The sequence below is a fragment of the Malus domestica genome, chromosome 10 (genome assembly GCF_042453785.1).
Source record: "Malus domestica chromosome 10, GDT2T_hap1".
Taxonomy (NCBI): domain Eukaryota; kingdom Viridiplantae; phylum Streptophyta; class Magnoliopsida; order Rosales; family Rosaceae; genus Malus; species Malus domestica.
The window spans coordinates 39,664,552-39,682,490 of NC_091670.1; the positions used below are offsets into that span (position 1 = coordinate 39,664,552).

The 17,939-nt window shown below is 40.0% G+C and overlaps 3 protein-coding genes across 3 annotated transcripts; 1 reads left to right on the forward strand and 2 right to left on the reverse strand.

Annotated features, from left to right (window-relative positions):
• Nucleotides 1-2,601, reverse strand: LOC108174375 (G-type lectin S-receptor-like serine/threonine-protein kinase At1g11410). The gene is made up of 7 exons (XM_017335109.3): nt 2,311-2,601; nt 1,955-2,098; nt 1,569-1,738; nt 1,223-1,433; nt 897-1,134; nt 630-774; nt 1-532 (listed from the first exon to the last, which is right to left on the reverse strand). The coding sequence occupies exons 1-7, from the start codon at nt 2,495-2,497 to the stop codon at nt 227-229; spliced, it is 1,401 nt and encodes a 466-aa protein (XP_017190598.2). The 5' UTR covers nt 2,498-2,601; the 3' UTR covers nt 1-226.
• A 5,302-nt stretch (nt 2,602-7,903) lies between these two features.
• On the reverse strand, nt 7,904-9,035 carry LOC114827477 (G-type lectin S-receptor-like serine/threonine-protein kinase At1g11410). The gene has a single exon (XM_029109310.2). The coding sequence runs from the start codon at nt 8,905-8,907 to the stop codon at nt 8,035-8,037; it is 873 nt and encodes a 290-aa protein (XP_028965143.1). The 5' UTR covers nt 8,908-9,035; the 3' UTR covers nt 7,904-8,034.
• Nucleotides 9,036-13,008: 3,973 nt separating this feature from the next.
• Nucleotides 13,009-16,745, forward strand: LOC103446385 (protein FRIGIDA-ESSENTIAL 1-like). Its single transcript, XM_070806496.1, has 5 exons — nt 13,009-13,464; nt 13,983-14,214; nt 14,382-14,602; nt 14,686-16,244; nt 16,342-16,745. Exons 1-5 carry the CDS (start codon nt 13,194-13,196, stop codon nt 16,369-16,371), a joined length of 2,313 nt encoding a protein of 770 aa, XP_070662597.1. The 5' UTR covers nt 13,009-13,193; the 3' UTR covers nt 16,372-16,745.
• Nucleotides 16,746-17,939: the final 1,194 nt, after the last annotated feature.

The window sequence follows — 17,939 nt, forward strand, 5'->3', positions numbered from 1 at the left end:
TTAAAAAGGTCCAAGCTTTTTTATTCTTATTCTATTTAATTTTTATGAGTTCCAACATCAACAAGCTTCACTTTACTTGGAGAATCTTCACTTTCAAGGCATGGTAAATTTTGTTCACCCTTTCTTCATACGGTAACAAATTGTATGTGGTTAATACATTATCTTTTGCAAGCTGCTACAAGTACATATATATTGTGGAACATGTCGGGTAATCCTAGGCCTTTCTTTAGCGAGCTTCTATTTCTGTACATGTCACATCATTTATAGAACTAGCTCCTTCAGTACTCGTTGATGGATCTACTCTAGTACAACTCCTCCTCAACAAAAATGCAGGCTGTGTTGGGGAAGGAACTGCTGCCTCGTTACCTAGCATGAAAACAACCGCCGACATGGTTGGCCGGTCAGCAGCAAACTCTTGCACACACAAGAGGGCAATTTGGATGCATCTCACAACTTCGTTGACATGGTACGATTCCCCCATGGATGGATCAACGATTTCCAAGGCTTTGCCTTCTCTCCACAGGTCCCAAACCTAAAAGAGTTTTGAAAAAAATCAACCAAGCATGAATAAAGTAGGGGATAAACTTGTGGGAAAATCATTGTTTACAAATAGACTATAGTTAGCTTACATATCCAATCAAATTTGAGTGGGGATAGTTTCTGTTGTAGTTTCTTCTGCCAGTTATGATTTCTAGCAGTAAAACGCCAAAGCTATACACATCAGATTTTACTGAAAAATTTCCTTCCATTGCATACTCCGGTGACATATAATCACTGCAACAATATAAAGAGATCATGGTGAGACTTGTACTCGGAAGTTTGAACTATTAACCTACTATTTTGGTAAGCTCTAGCCAATTTATATCTTCAGTTTTGATGAAATTTAATTAACTTACTATGTTCCGACCACACGATGTGTATTTGCTTCACATTGGTCCCTTAGAAATATTCTTGCCATACCAAAATCTGCTATTTTGGGGCTCATAGATGCACCCAGTAGAATATTACTGGCCTTTAGATCCCTATGGATAATCCTTATTCTCGAATCTTGATGAAGATATAAAATCCCTCTAGCAATCCCACAAATAATCTCAAAGCGTTTTGTCCAATCTAAAAGATTTCTTTTTGTATCATCTGGATACAATAAGAAGTTGAGACCAAATCAATTCTTGTTAACTTTAGTTTCAAAACGAAATTAAAGGAAAAAAGGAAAAAGAGGTACCAAAAATAAAAGAGTCCAAACTTTTGTTTGGTACGTATTCATAGATTAGCATCTTCTCTCCATCTTCAACGCAGCAACCTATAATCTTGACAAGGTTCCTGTGTTGGAGTTTCGCAATTATCACAACTTCATTCTTAAACTCTTCAATTCCTTGATCAGAATTATTCGATAGTCGTTTCACCGCTACTTCCTTTCCATTATGAAGTACACCCTGAAATTATAATCCAAGTAGTTCTGTTACAATTCATTTTTAAAAGCATCAAACATGAATTGTCATGTTTGTTTGTAAGCTTCTAGGTTAACCTGAAGTTATGCATGATTCGGAAAATTATAGGAGGCTAACTACCTTATAGACTGAGCCAAAACCTCCTTTCCCAAGCTTGTTCGCTACCGAAAAATTGTCCGTGGCGGCTGCGACGGTTGTTAGATCAAAGAATTGTAATTCTGAGTTTATTTTACTTTGATCATTGAGATCTGTTCCATCTTCCATGAAGAACATATTTTTTCTCTGCCTCCCTGCTGTCATGAAATGCATAACAAGCAATGCAACGTTAGAGCCTTTTGGTCATTAACAATCAGTATTGCCCGACACTAGAAGAAAACTTACGGTAACCATTGACATTAGTTGTACATAATGAGTCTTCTACCCATCTCATTAACGTAGTGTTGATGTAACAGAAGACCGTACACCACGGGGATGCTAATTAAGATAGATAAAGAAAATTTATTTACCTTGCCTCTTCCTCCTTACCAACCAACACAAAAGGAATACTAGGACAAGGAACACGAGAGCGGATACTAGTGAAGTTGCCAGCCTTGCCTTCTTGCCAATTGCAGAACCCTTCTTGCTAATTACAGAACCATTTGCAAATTGAGCTACAAGCATATAAAACAAAAATTAAAATCCAAAGAAATCAACAGTTGTGAACTGTAAACAGTAGCAAATCACCATCAAAAATCAAGGGAAACTATGTAAGTAGCTATCAACTTGCAACTACTATCCAACAAGATTTGTTCGTATTAGAGAAATTCTGGTAAAAAGTGTAGAATACAAAATGATATGAGTATATGAAACATAAAGTGACTACCTAGAGTAGCTGTATCAACTCGTACATACAAGTCCTGCCTAACATTTGAAAAAGTTCTTGTGTCTATCAAGTCCCCGTACCACAACACGCAACCCGTCCCTCCTCCCCTTTCATCTGCACTCGTGTATGCCATGCAAGAACAATTCTTCATGCACTCTTGCTCACACCCTTTCAGACTCAAACTCATATTCACACGTGCCCTAGATGAGTCGGGTACCTTCACGCGTGCCACCTTAACAAACCCTTCCCCTTTTCGGCATGTAGACGATCCCGATTTTCTCAGGCATCCACCCAATCCAACTCTCAGATTCCAATCCTGGGGGAACTTGGGTTCAAATCCGGGCAGACAAAGGCAAGAGAAGTTAAAATTACTGTATGGGTCACAGTTACTATTTGGACCACACTGTCCATAGTAGTCACATCACTCACTAGGGTTGAAACTGTTGGTATATGGTCCAGCCCATGATCAATGTTCTAGATTATTCTAGTAAGCAAGAGAGATGGCTGGAGCATGCTAGACAATTCTAGCATGTTATTAAGTTGATGGAAGAAGCTAGAGAGTACTAGCTTCCTTGGTTGCAAATGGAAAGATCTAGAAGCCACACTTTTGTGGCTAGTCTAGATCTTTCTATGCTAGAGGTTTGAAGAATACACTAGAAACTAGTAGAATGCCAAACCCTCACCTATAAATATGGGTGTGATGTTGTAGTGAACCAACAAATCAAGAGAAGAGTGAGTAGCAAAGGATCAAGTCCAAAGCTAGAGTTCCACTCCAAGAGTGAGAGTGAGAGTGTTCCACTACACATTGTGTGAGTGAAGTTTAGAGTGATAGAAAGTGTGTGTTATACTTTCTTGTATCCATCAAGCCTTGTCTTTGGCTTGGTAAGACTACTCTTGTTGTATTCATCTTTTTCATATAGTGAAGATTCCTTGTTTGGTGGACGTAGGCATAAATTGCCGAACCACATAAATTCTTGGCGTCCATTTTCTACTTTACCTTGTGCATTCTCTATCTTGTAGTACCGACATTCCTAACAAGTGGTATCAGAGCCCGGTTGGCTCGTACTACGAGATGGAAGGAAGTGGCACTATGATCAAACTCACCAACTCCAATTGGGTAACATGGAAGCCAAGGATGGAGGACATTCTCTATTGCAAGGATTTGCATGAGCCAATTGAAGGAGATGCCGCTAAGCCCGAGAGCATGTCCGATGCCGAGTGGAAGAAGATGAATCGCAAGGCTATTGGCACAATTAGACAATGGGTGGATGATAGTGTTTTTCACCATGTGTCTAATGAAACCAATGCTCGCGAGTTTTGGACGAAGCTTGAGTCCTTGTTCGAGAAGAAGACCCCAGCCAAGAAAGCCTTCTTGATCAAAGAGCTCATCAATGTGAAGTACAAGGATGGTTTAAGTGTAGCAGAACACTTGAACAATTTCCAGAATATCATCAACCAGTTGGCTACTATGAAAATGACGATCGAGGACGAGCTACAAGCGCTCTTGTTACTTGGATCCTTGCCAGACAGTTGGGAGACCTTTGTGGTGAGTATAAGTAACTCTGCTTCTAATGGTGTTCTTACTCTTGATAGTGTTAAAAATAGCATGCTCAATGAAGAAACAAGGAGAAAGACTTCTGGCACAGATAGCAGCCAAGTATTTGTCACAGAGAACCGCGGAAGAAGCAAGAGTAGAGGACCTAGAGGTCATGGCAGGAGTCCTAGCCGATCCAAGTCAAGGTTCAGGGGTGCATGCCACCATTGTGGCAAAGAAGGCCATATGAAGAAAAATTGTCGAGTTTGGAAGAGAGAGCAAAGGGAAGGAAACAATCAGAAGAAAGATGATACTGGCAATACCACTGCTGTCATATGTGGTGATGTACCAGAAATATTGTCTGTTGGTGAATGTCTGCATATGGGCAACTCTGACAGAGACATTGAATGGATCTTTGACAATGGAGCTTCCTTCCATGCTACGTCCAAACGGGAGTTCTTCAGTACATACAAAGAAGGTGACTTTGGCATAGTGAAGATGGGGAATGAAAGCTATTCCAAAATTCTTGGAATTGGTGATATATGTCTAAGAACTAATCTCGGCTGCCAATTGATGTTGAAAGATGTGAGACATATTCCTGATATACGTCTCAATCTGATATCCATCGGTACCCTTGATCGACAAGGATATTATCACCATATTGGCGAAAGAAAATTGAAGCTTACTAAAGGCTTAATGGTGGTAGCAAGAGCACGACTTTGTTGTACGTTGTACCGGTCAAATGCCAAGGTTTTGAAAGGTGAGTTGAATGCTGTGGAGGACTCATCTCTAGACTTATGGCATAAGAGGCTAGGCCACATAAGCGAGAAAGGCCTACAAGTTTTGGCAAAGAAGTCTCACATTCCCTTTGCCAAAGGTACGTCGTTAAACTCTTGTGAGCATTGTTTATTCGGAAAACAAAGAAGAGTTAGTTTTTCTGTTCCATCTACAAAGAAAGGAAATTTGTTAGATCTTGTTTATTCAGATGTGTGTGGACCCATGGAAGTCGAGTCACTTGGAAGAAATAAATATTTTGTTACTTATATTGATGATGCTTCACGAAAGGTTTGGGTGTATTTGTTGAAATCCAAAGACCAAGTGTTTCAGACATTCCAGGAGTTTCATGCCATGGTGGAGAGGGAAATTGGGAAACCTCTCAAGTGCCTTCGTAGCGACAACGGCGGTGAGTACACATCTCACCAGTTTAGAGAGTATTGTGTGAAACATGGCATACGTCATGAGAAGACGGTTCCTGGAACTCCACAACATAACGGTGTTGCTGAAAGAATGAACCGAACCATCATGGAGAAAGTCAGGTGTATGCTGAGGACTGCAAAGTTATCTAAGCAGTTCTGGGGTGAAGCTGTAAGGACAGCCTGCTATTTGATCAACCGATCTCCATCAGTACCATTAGGTCTTGATGTTCCAGAGAGAGTATGGACTGGTAATGATGTGTCTTACTCTCATCTGAAGGTGTTTGGTTGCAAAGCTTTTGTGCATGTGCCCAAAGAGCAGAGATCGAAGTTAGACTACAAAGCTACACCGTGCATCTTTCTTGGTTATGGCGGTGAAGATTTTGGTTACAGATTATGGGACCCATACCAGAAGAAGTTTATCCGAAGTAGAGACGTGGTCTTTTATGAAGAACAAACAATTGGGGATTCGGATAAAGAGGCACAACCAGATGGCGCAGTCAGAGGAGTTGATCCATTAGCTTCAGATGAAGAAAGTCACGATGACATCCCTGAAGCAACTGCCAATGAAGTGCCTGCAGAATCAGATAATGCTAATCAAGAGGAGCCTGATCAAGATGTGCCAGACCATGAGATTGCTGATCAGGGGGAGCCTAGTCAAGAAGAGCAGATTCAAGGAGAACCCAATCAGGGGGAGCCTCCAGCCCTACAAGAGAATGAAGATCAGGTCAGAAGATCCATCAGAAGTCGAAGACCGTCTACCAAGTATTCTTCATCAGAGTATATCATGTTGACTAATTATGGAGAGCCCGAAACATATGAGGAGGCCAGAGCTCATAACGACAGTGACAAATGGATGAAGGCAATGGAGTCGGAGATGGATTCCTTATCAAAGAATGATACCTATGAGCTGGTGGAGCTTCCAAAGGGCAGGAAAGCATTGAAAAACAAGTGGGTGTTCAAATTGAAAAGAGACGACAACATGACAAGGTACAAGGCTCGTTTGGTTGTCAAAGGTTTTGGTCAAAAGAAAGGAGTTGACTTTGATGAGATTTTCTCACCGGTGGTGAAGATGACTTCCATTCGAGTTATCCTTGGTATGGCAGCAAGCATGGATCTTGAGCTCGAGCAGTTAGATGTTAAAACTGCATTTCTCCACGGCAATTTAGAAGAGGAGATATACATGGAGCAACCCAAAGGCTTTGAAGTCAAAGGTAAAGAAAATTTGGTGTGCAAGCTCAAGAAAAGTTTATATGGTCTTAAGCAGGCTCCGAGACAGTGGAATAAGAAGTTCAACTCATTCATGGTGAGTAATGGGTACAAGAGAACTCATGCTGACTCTTGTGTCTATATCAAACAATTTTCTGGAGGTAAATTCATCATTTTGTTGCTTTATGTTGATGACATGTTGATTGTCGGTCAAGATGCTTTTATGATTAAAAAGCTCAAAGAAGAGTTATCTAAGTCCTTTGACATGAAGGACTTAGGGCCAGCCAAGCAGATTTTGGGCATGGAGATAATTCGTGACAGAAAATCCAAGAAGTTGTGGCTGTCACAAGAAAAGTATGTTGAACGGGTGCTTGAAAGGTTCAACATGAAAACAGCCAAATCGGTAAGCTCACCTTTAGCCAATCATATCAAGTTGAGCAAAGAGTCGTGTCCAAAAACATATGAAGAAAAGGAGAAAATGGCAGTTGTTCCCTACTCTTCAGCAGTAGGAAGTATCATGTATGCAATGGTGTGCACACGGCCAGATATTGCTCATGCAGTAGGTGTGGTGAGCAGGTTTCTCTCTAATCCAGGGAAAGACCATTGGGAAGCTGTTAAGTGGATTCTCAGATATTTGAAGGGGACTTCTAAGATGTGCTTGTGCTTTGGCGGTTCCAAACCAATCTTGGAAGGATTTACAGATGCTGACATGGGAGGTGACCTGGATGGTAGAAAATCTACGTCTGGGTACTTGTTTACTTTTGCAGGGGGAGCCGTGTCTTGGCAATCCAAGTTGCAAAAGTGTGTTGCTTTGTCTACAACCGAGGCTGAATACATAGCCGCTACAGAAGCATGCAAGGAGTTGTTGTGGCTGAAGCGGTTTCTCCAAGAGTTGGGTTTGAAGCAAAGTGATTATGGCGTTTATTGTGATAGTCAGAGTGCTCTGGATTTGAGCAAGAACACTGCATACCATTCACGCACCAAGCACATTGATATTCGTTATCACTGGATTAGAGATGCTATCGAGAACAAGATGCTACAGCTGAAGAAGATTCATACCGATAATAATTCTTCAGACATGTTGACAAAGGAGGTCACAAAATCAAAGTTGGAATTCTGCATTAAGGCTGCTGGGATGGACTCCAGGTAACTTGGAGTCATGATCGGAATTCCTCCCTCATGGACTGGAGGGGGAGATTGTTGGTATATGGTCCAGCCCATGATCAATGTTCTAGATTATTCTAGTAAGCAAGAGAGATGGCTGGAGCATGCTAGACAATTCTAGCATGTTATTAAGTTGATGGAAGAAGCTAGAGAGTACTAGCTTCCTTGGTTGCAAATGGAAAGATCTAGAAGCCACACTTTTGTGGCTAGTCTAGATCTTTCTATGCTAGAGGTTTGAAGAATACACTAGAAACTAGTAGAATGCCAAACCCTCACCTATAAATATGGGTGTGATGTTGTAGTGAACCAACAAATCAAGAGAAGAGTGAGTAGCAAAGGATCAAGTCCAAAGCTAGAGTTCCACTCCAAGAGTGAGAGTGAGAGTGTTCCACTACACATTGTGTGAGTGAAGTTTAGAGTGATAGAAAGTGTGTGTTATACTTTCTTGTATCCATCAAGCCTTGTCTTTGGCTTGGTAAGACTACTCTTGTTGTATTCATCTTTTTCATATAGTGAAGATTCCTTGTTTGGTGGACGTAGGCATAAATTGCCGAACCACATAAATTCTTGGCGTCCATTTTCTACTTTACCTTGTGCATTCTCTATCTTGTAGTACCGACATTCCTAACAGAAACTTCCTTCGACCCATTTGTTTTCTTGACCCCGCCATACGAACCGTTGAAAAATTCCTGATTCATCTAGCACCCCCCTTGTGAGTACTGAGCCATCTGTAACAGTATATTCTGTATATATCTCATCTGTATCGTTCACAAAGCTGCGGAAACTACTAGGTGTGTATTCGGGGACCCCGCTCAATCTCTGGCCGGTCCAAGTTCCGACTCGAAACCATTTGGTTCGACCCTTGTAAACAATGAACTGTGGAAACCCGGTTGGGTCAATCTCATACGAAAAATTCCCCGATCTGGGATCATCGTGGGACTTCCAAGATGTTAGGAGCCAGTTCAGCCCCGACCGCCGGTTCAGCCCAATCTTCATTAATGGAAGCAGTGTATCTGAGGGGTAATCAAAGCCTTGCCACAGCATCCTTTGGCTACTACCACTATTCTCAAGCAATACAAGATTTCCTGTATCCAAAAGTTTGGCTATTACGGAATTGTTTGGCGAAGAGACTGTGACATTAGCAGACCAAAGAGGGGTACTTCGGTCCTTCCCATAAATAACAAGGCCTCCATGATTTCCAAGAATAGCTAAGAGCCCAGCTCCAGCAATAGGAATTACGGGGTTGTCTCTGTTTGCAGTCCAGACGATGGTTTGGATTGGAATTTTGTTGTACCAAACTCCAACATAACGATTATGAGAATTCCCTGGGCTAAAAAACCCTAGTGCAAAGATTTCAGTGGTGGATAGAAGAACGTCGCCATCTCTTAGGGGTTGGTTTGGTGTAATGGCGTCTAGGGTAACCGAAAGGGAAGAGGGAAGAATCACGAGGAAGATAAGCAATATAATTATGACAAAAAATAATTTAGTAGAATTCATGGTTAGTTTCTCATTGAGGAGTTTAAGTGCTAAAAAGGTTGCTTCTTTTAATGGCAAGCAGAAACAAAAAGCCAGAAAGGTTGGATTTTTTATTTTGGAGATTGAGTAATGCTAACAGCTCATGGGCGAGCTCCAGTCGTTGATGCTACGGTCAACTCACCCACAACTTCCAGTCAAACTGATCCTAGCTAGAAAGCTCCACTCCATTAATCCTGACCACACCCCAGTTGTATCCAGTCGATTGATAAACACAATTCTTATTAACGTTTCTGTGCATGCGAAAGAATGGCAGAGCTCAATTGGCTCCGAATGGAGCCAATCACGAATTTAGCGAACCAAAAATATCTCACATCGAAAAATTGATAAAGTCCAACATATATATAATGTGCTCCTAGGTGGTAAGATGCTAGGTGTGATTAGTAGTGGACACTATGATAAAAGTGATCCGTGATAAAATGAAATGATAAACCAATTTGAAAAGTCCTAGGATTTTTTATTTGGCATGCAAAGAATCACAGGTCAACATCTTTTCTCCTGTCTGAATCCCAGCAGCCCAAACCTAGACAAAAAAACTTACCTGTTTCCCATGCTATGCTGAAGTTTGATTACCACAAACCTCTCATTCTTCAGCACTAATTGATGTCAATGTCTGTTAGCGATCAAGTTCCCACCATAGTGTGTCACACAATTGACAGAATTAATTAGCTAACTAGACTCGTATAATTTTTCTTCAAGTACTTAACAAATTCGCAATCGTAACCAATAATTCTGACTCCTTATACACGTCAAAGCACTCAAAATATCTTAAAGAGTTTAACTTCAACGAGGTTCTATGCTACTATATGTCACATCTTTAAAGAATTTTCTTCTTCAGTGCTGGGTGATGGGGACTTTGCATGTGGTCCAATATCCTAGTAGATAAGATGTTGGGTTTTCATCCATGCATCTTAGGTTCGAAACTGCCCATCTCCTAAGTTGTTGTAACAGTTTTGAACCCTCCCCTCCCCTTAATAATATTAAAAAAAACTAGGTGATGGGTCTCCACTATTATCCCTCCTCTTCAATAAAAATGCTCGTTGTTTTGGTGAAGGAGCTGCTTCTGCATTACCTAGCATGAGAAAAACCGCCGACATGCATTGTTGTCCGGTCAGTGGCATACTCTTGCACACATAAGCTGGGCAATTTGGATGCATCTCAGAGCTTGGTTGACATGGTACGATTCGCCCTAGTTGATAAGTACGTTTATATTTGTTACTTCAAGTGTTAAATCCCCTAATTATCTTCATCACCACTCATCATGCTCTTGGTTGTAAGAAATTTTCATTGAATAAGATGTACAACCCTAAATCATTAGCGCACTTCAGCCATGGTTTTCGGTAACTCGTTTAGTGAACAAATTTCTCCTTGCGATGCTGCTGAGTTTGGATTTCTGGATTGTGACATAAATGCCGGTTTCTGGGGAGAGGAAGAGTTGTTTCATTACTCAACATGAAAATAACTTCCGACATGGTTGGCCTATCCGATGCACTTTCTTGCACGCAAAGTAGCCCGATCTGAATGCATCTGGAAACCTCGTGTGCAGGATATGACTGATCCAAAGATGGATCAACTATGCCTAATGCTAGCTCCTCCCTCCACATATCCCAAATCTGATGCAATTAGGATCATTTTAGCGCACTAATTGATGTCAATGTCTGTTAGTGATCAAGTTCCCACCATAGTGTGTCACACAATTGACAGAATTAATTAGCTAACTAGACTAGTATAATTTATCTTCAAGTACTTAGCAAATTCGCAATCGTAGCCAATAATTATGACTCTCTATACACGTCAAATTCATTTCTCTCTCACTAAACGGGCTCCAAATTGATCGTCATATCAATATATGCAAGAAGAAAAGGATAATGAGAGGCTTGTGATCACTCCTGAGTAGAATGTAAGAAGAAAGAAAGGATAATTCGTTGTTTTTTCAATAAAACTCGCTACACTCATGTGCCTTTTGATTTTTCTTTCGGATTTGCGAGCTTCGAACTCGCCACTCTAAACACTAAACCCTAAACACACTTGATTTTCTTTCTAAAAATAAGAACATGATATCTCATTGATGCCAAATTAGACCATCTCCAACGAATGAGGGCCAGATGACTCGTTTTAGTCCTTTGGTCTTTCAAGAAATTAATATTGTAATGAACAGTGCAGAATCATATTTCTTACCATCTCCAACCAAGGGGCTAGAGGGCCATAAGCCAAATATAGTCATGTGACAAAAAACTATCTCTAACCGAGGGTCAAAGGACTATATTATGAAATGTGAATAATTGAAATAAAATGAGGTAAGATAGTATGGAATGGTGAAAAATATGTGAGAAATGGTGCAGAGGCGAAGCTACGTAGGAGAGAAGGGGGGCGTTCGCCCCTCCGCTCGCCGGAAAACAAAGGCAGGAGCGACGCTTGAACCCCCCTGGTTTGGCCGGAAACTGGGGAGCACCAGGTTCTGAAACCAGAAACAGAGGTAGCTCGGGGAAGACGACGGGGAGGTATTTTTTTTTAATTTTAAAATCCAGGCCAAAACGACGTTGTTTTGGCCCTGGTAAAAAAAAATTAATTTTTTTGGCAAACGACGTCGTTTTGGTTGAATGAAATAAAAAAAAATATATAAACGGGGGGACCACTGGTCCCCATCCCCATCTAAACCCTAAACCAAATTAAAAACCCTTCATCTTTTTCCCCAAATCCCATCCCGTCAGTCCCCCCACCCCACCTTTCCCCCCCCCCCCACACGACAAAACCTTCTGTCCTGTAGCAGATAGACCAGACACATCAGTCTGCAATTGCAAGCACACTGCACAGCCACTCCAAATTCCAATTAAGGTAAAATTTTTAATTTATTTCAAACCCTAATTGATTATTGAATATAAATTTTTGTTTAATTGATGTAGGATTACAAGGTTATACATTATATGGTTATTGATTATAGATTATTCATATGAATACTATGATTATTGATTTTTTTTTTTGAAGTACATAAAAGAGGATTGATACATTATATATACATTAACATAATGAACCCCAATTCAACTAACTAAAACCCTCCTTCAAATGCATTGTTGGTACTTATTAATTACATTTGTAGTCTACATACTCTACTGTAGAATAAAAATTGATTATTCATATGATATGATTGTTGGTACTGATTAATTAAATTCGTAGTCTACTCTAGGATTAAGAGTCTAAGATATATTTGTTTTTCTTTCGTTATACAGTTACGTAATGGAACGATATTATAAGAAACAGTGCTTAAATCATTCTCCAAATATTCCGGATAGTCCTCCTCTTATTGATAATGAGCCTATTATGCAACGTTTTCTTGACATGAAACCTCGTCGACAACAATTGTAATTTGTTTTTATTGATTAATTATGGAAGACATTATTATATACAAAGATTTAGTTGTTGCTATTTTTTTTTAACCTTGCACTGTTTTAAGTTCGCCCCTCCCCCTGAGAAATCCTGGCTTCGCCACTGAAATGGTGTGCTCTTTGGCTTAGCCTTTAGTTAGAGACGATTTTCAGGCTATTTTTGACCCTTTGACCCTCTGAACTCTTCAGTTGGAGATGATTTTATACACAAAGAGCTAGACAGAGGAGTGTTGGACGCATGTGCAGCAGTCAATACTAGTTTGGTATGTCATTTCATCATGGTCTTGGTACGTTCTAAGCGGATTGGGTTCTTCTGCCTTCTGGAAGTGTGTATTTTGTGAGATCATAGTCATCTAACTAATCTAACGGTTCTCAGAAGACTACATCAATGAACCACTAAAATAAAAATGGGCTCACTTTAAGGCTCTCAATCCTTGTGGGCTTTACTAAGAAAAGACAATGTAGAATCCAACACTATTTGGGCTTTGAAATGTGTTGGGCCTTTGAGCATTTCTCGCGGTATGTTATCCACACACCTTTTCCATCTTTGACACTTTGACACACTTTTATTTTATTTTTATCGATGACTTATTTTCAATTATTCAATTAGACGGTTAAAAATTAAAATCAATATGTCAAATCGTTAATAATAAAAAGCCAGTAATTATATATCTCCAAATAATGGTTTAACATGTATCACATTGCAGGGATGACTTTTGTACTCAACTAATCACAGCACTCCACGTATCCGAAATGCCATGTGTTCTGTAGCCGACGGAGACAAGTGAAGGAAGCTCTGAGTCTCAGCGTCCCCGCAAACCTCCAAAGAAGGCGCACCGTACCAACCTACACAGTCGCGCACTCAGAATGCCTCACAGCGCCGATGACAAATCTCCGGAACCGGCCGAATTCTCCGGCTCCGACATCGAGGAACAAAAAGAAGAAGAAGAAGAAGAAGAAGACCCCGAATTGTTAGAAGAAGAAGTAGAAGAAGAGGAAGAAGAGGAGGCGGAGGAGGCGGAGGCGGAAGAAGAAGAGGCGGAGGGGGAAGAGAATATGGAAGACGAATTAGAAGGAAGGGTTGAAGTGGATATGGATCTTTCAGATTCACCAATTCGATCCCGTGATCATCACAACGGTTATTTACCTCTTCTATTAACCTACTTTCAATTTAAATTAATTAAAATTCGTTTGATTTTTTTGGGATATCGGTGTTTTTGCTTTGTTGACTTCAAATTTGCTATGCATTTGGATTGATTCTGTTAATTATGGCTTGATTGTAGCAATTCATACTTCAATGCTGTGCCTTTTTAGCTTAATTTGGAAAATTATGTAATGCAATTGGGTTATAAAGAATTGTTGTAAACTTGGAACTGTAGTTTGAGGAGTATGGGAAAAGTTTCGTTTGCGTGTTTGAGCTTATAGGTAAAGCATCTACTTGATTCGATGTCAATCCGTTATTTGGTCCAGTCATTACCCCCTTATCTAGAAAGCTGAATGTTCCCGTTTTATTGAAATTACTGCCAAAATTTAGCTCAATGATAGATTGATTTACTTGATTGTTATCGAATACGTATCAGCATTCTATCTCTCACCAACATTTTGGTATAAAAGATGATTATATGGTTGCTAACAAGGATGCTGGAATCCTTTCAGGCCAGAGAACCTCTGTACACCTACACAATGAGGTCAATGGTCATCTGTGTAATAGTGAGATTATGGATGCTAAAGTGGCCAGCTCATGTAGAGTTGGCGGGGAAGAGATGGCTGATGCCACCCCGATTAGGGATCATTTAGGTGAGGAGGTTAGAAGTGTTGTGAATCCAGGGGATGAGATGAAACAAGTGGACATGCAGCAGAGGAATGGTAGAAAGCAAATAGATTCAAGGTGAGGTGGTATGTTGGCCCTTTATACTTTAAAATTTTTCTTGTCTTAGAGCCAAGGCCAGTGCATTTTTAAAACTTGAGTGTTGGATTAACGTGTGTACCTGGTGGCTAATTATTTTCCTTTTGAACCAAACTTCTACCCATCCCACTAACTGTCAGGTTTTTCAGGTCAAGTGCTCTTGAGACAGGGACCACAACTGTGTCTCCTGCTGCTGAGACTAGTGGTCGAAGCAAGCCCCCAGCTATTATATGTGACTTTTATGCGAAGGGTTGGTGCATTAGAGGTAGTTCTTGTAAGTTCCTCCATGTGAAAGATAATCTGAACAGTTCTCAACCACATCCTGAGGGAGATGTTGCTAATTCTACAAGAGAAGTCCAGCTTGATGAAGGTACGTTTTATTATCTACTTGGGTAGGAATGTCAAAAAGTACTCTCCTATGACCTTCTTATTAACACCCTTCTACTGTAACAGGTCTAAGAGACATTACTGTGAGAACAAGGTCACCTCGTTTTCGTGACCCTCTGGCTTCTTCAAGTGGAAGTGATTTTGCATTTTCTTCACATCTCAGTTCTGAAAAGATCCCATTTTTGGAACACATAGGAAGACAACACCAGTTTCATGAAAAGCGCAAGTTTCCAACAGTTATTGGAGAGGAGTCAAATGTGGGTGTGTCCACTGATGCAAAGAAATTGCATTCATCCAAAGATGATCCAGGCTTTCTCTCGTCACTTAAGGATATAGGAAGGGATGATCAGACAAATTGGCCTGCTGTTAAAGATAATTCCATATTCATGAGCAGTTTGCATCCTGAGCCTGGATTTTTTTCAATTGGATCTATTTCATCATCAGGAAAGTACTTTATAGGGAAGAACTCTTCACATTCGAGCAGTATGGAGGAACCAGCTGGAATTTGGAGCCAGCGTATGCACCGTGACCATAGTTCCCCACTTGTGAACCTTGCTTTGAATTCAAGCTCAAGAAATCTTTCAACTACTGCCTTGTTTCCAACTAGCCGTATTTCATCTTGGACTGGATTTTCGTTGCCGTCTAGTTATTCCAATCTCGATTCAAGTCCTCATGATACTCTTAAGCTTTTTGATCAAAGTAGGGATTACCGTTCTTCTACTAGATCATCTCCCTTGCTGAAAAGCTCTTCCCCCTTCTCTAGTTCTGAATTGAAAAGTTTGCCGACCACCGTGTCATTGCGCTCTGCTGAAATTAAAACAAAACTTTCTTCAAATGATTGGGAGCCATCTGTGCCATTCCAGCCATCTTTTATTCTTCCTCGTGCATTTCTATCATCTTCGGGGAGGCAGTATGATCCTCTTCGTGACAGCATTGAGTTACCAAAGTTCTCAAACATCTCTGGTGAAGCTTCTTTCTATCCTGAAGGGGCAACCGTTGGGAATAAATTGCAACCGCAACATGGTGAATCTGCTAGTGGGACCACGCGGCCAGCTTGTGATGGTGATACAAACTCTATGTCTTCACATACTACGTATCATGAGAAGGTATTAGTTAATAGCTGCTATACACGTGACCATAATTCCCCTGTAACTGAAGCAGAGACAGCGGGGACTTCTGCTGTCTGCCAAAATGGAACCATGACTGGAGAAGAAAATCCCTTGGGCCCTCCTCATCCCAAATGTAGTACAAAACAAAACAAAGCCAGTAGTGCCACTGGTGATTCTAGACATCAAAGTGATGGTTCTAGACACCAAGAAGGCACAAAATTAGGTAGATTTAGAGAAAAAAATGAAGTGGATGGTGAACATTTGACAGACGGAGATGTACAGCAAGAATCAAAAGCTGTGAAGAATTTCCGAGCGGCTCTTGTAGATTTAGTGAAAGAATTGTTAAAACCAAAATGGCGCGAAGGTAGTCTCAGCAAGGATGCACATAACATGATAGTTAAGAGAGCAGTAGAGAAGATTATCAGTGCTTTTCAGCCCCATCAAATCCCATCTACCATAGAAACAGTTGTGCAATACCTGTCTGCATGCCGTCCAAAAATCTCAAAGCTTGTTGAGGTTAGCCCTTTTTTTTTCTTTAATTTTTTTGGTGATGATGTAATGAAGCAGATATTGGGTTTTGAGTGTAATCTGACAGCCACTTGTTTCATTGCAGGGATATGTTGAAAAATATGGAAAATCTTGAGATGTTTGGCAGTGATTTTTCTCTTGCAAATTTTCCTACGCAGTTTACTAATTGGAGGTTATGGACAGTTGGTTTAGTATCCCCTGTTTTATATAATCAGAGTTGAGTTTTTGTAGAAAGTTGTTAATTTTCTTATAAGATTTATTGTTTCATAAGTTAGTTATGTTACCGACATTTCATATATTTTGAGGTAAACGGTGTCATGACTGGAACTTATCTAGGTCTGTGTTAATCCTAGTCTGTGTTATAGAAAAATGGTTGTAATTCATTTCATTTTTATGCAAGGAAGATTGCCTTAGGCTTGAACTAACTCAGCTTGAGGGTCTTTGCAAATTTTATCAAAGAGTCTGAATGCTGGTTCTTATTCTTTCTAAGGTCAGTCTTCAATTCCTTCCCTGCTTCAATTCAGAGGCGCTGTGGAGTGACGTGTTAAAATGAGAACTTTTGGTTTGGGAATTAATGATCACCCATATGGGACCCTTATAGTTGAGCTTACAGTTTGTGCATTAGTCTTCCACAAGTTATGCTGGATATGTAATTGATCAAAATTTTGGTATCTTGATTCAGTATATTTGCATAAACTCTTTTACTGCCTACAAAGAACTTGGAAGAGTGGCAGTTTTACTTTAGGATAGTAAAATGTATGGTTCTGATATTATAGATGCTTAAAGATGTTTGTTTTAAATTTATGAAATTCAAGTTGACGTATAATATGTGTAATTTGAAGTTTTACGCTCTCCATCCTCATTTTTGGTTATAATGATCTGTAATTGTGGTGTTCAGATTCTTCTGGACAATGTTTCATTATTTAAAGATATTTGTGGATTAAGGTAAACTCTCATTTTTTATGACTTGCCGTTATTTCATACTTTGTTAATTTACTCTCATTATTTATGTAAAATGTTTTTGGGAGTTCTATTCTCAAGTGTTAATATCTGTATTTCGCACCCGATACCCACTGCCTAAAAGGGCCGGACCCTTTGAGCTAAGTAGTTGTTTTTCTTTACTGAGGTGTACATAATAATAGGAGAATAAGATCGATGTCCTAGTACCTTGTTACCTTTATTTGTCCTTAACAGATCAGTTTATCATCATGGAGTCCTAAAACCCTGATTTTCTTTGGGAAAATAAATTACATATGGGATTGTTGTTGAGGTCTGATAGCTGCAAGCCTGCAACTAATTCAGGGTCAGTGTGCAGAAAGTGTAAAATCAATCATGCTGTAATGTTTTTTCCATTTTCCCATCTCTAGAATAAGGTAGATTCCACCAGATGTATGATTTCTCAACCCGAGTCAAAGTATTTTTTTAGCATCAAAGGCCTAACCAGTTTCAACCACTAGCTTAGTCCTGGTATGATCAAGATTTAGGATTAAGTAAAAGAAGAGGGAAATGATACTGAGATGCCATGAATCCTGTAGGATGTTAGTTAATTTCCCGTGATTTCAGTAGGTTGAATTATACTTTTTGTAGTTCTCTTTACAATGCATCGTGTCGTTATGATGAAGCTTGAACTGGATTATAAAGAAGTCGGGGCTGTTTATCGGTTTATGGCATTGACTGCTGCAA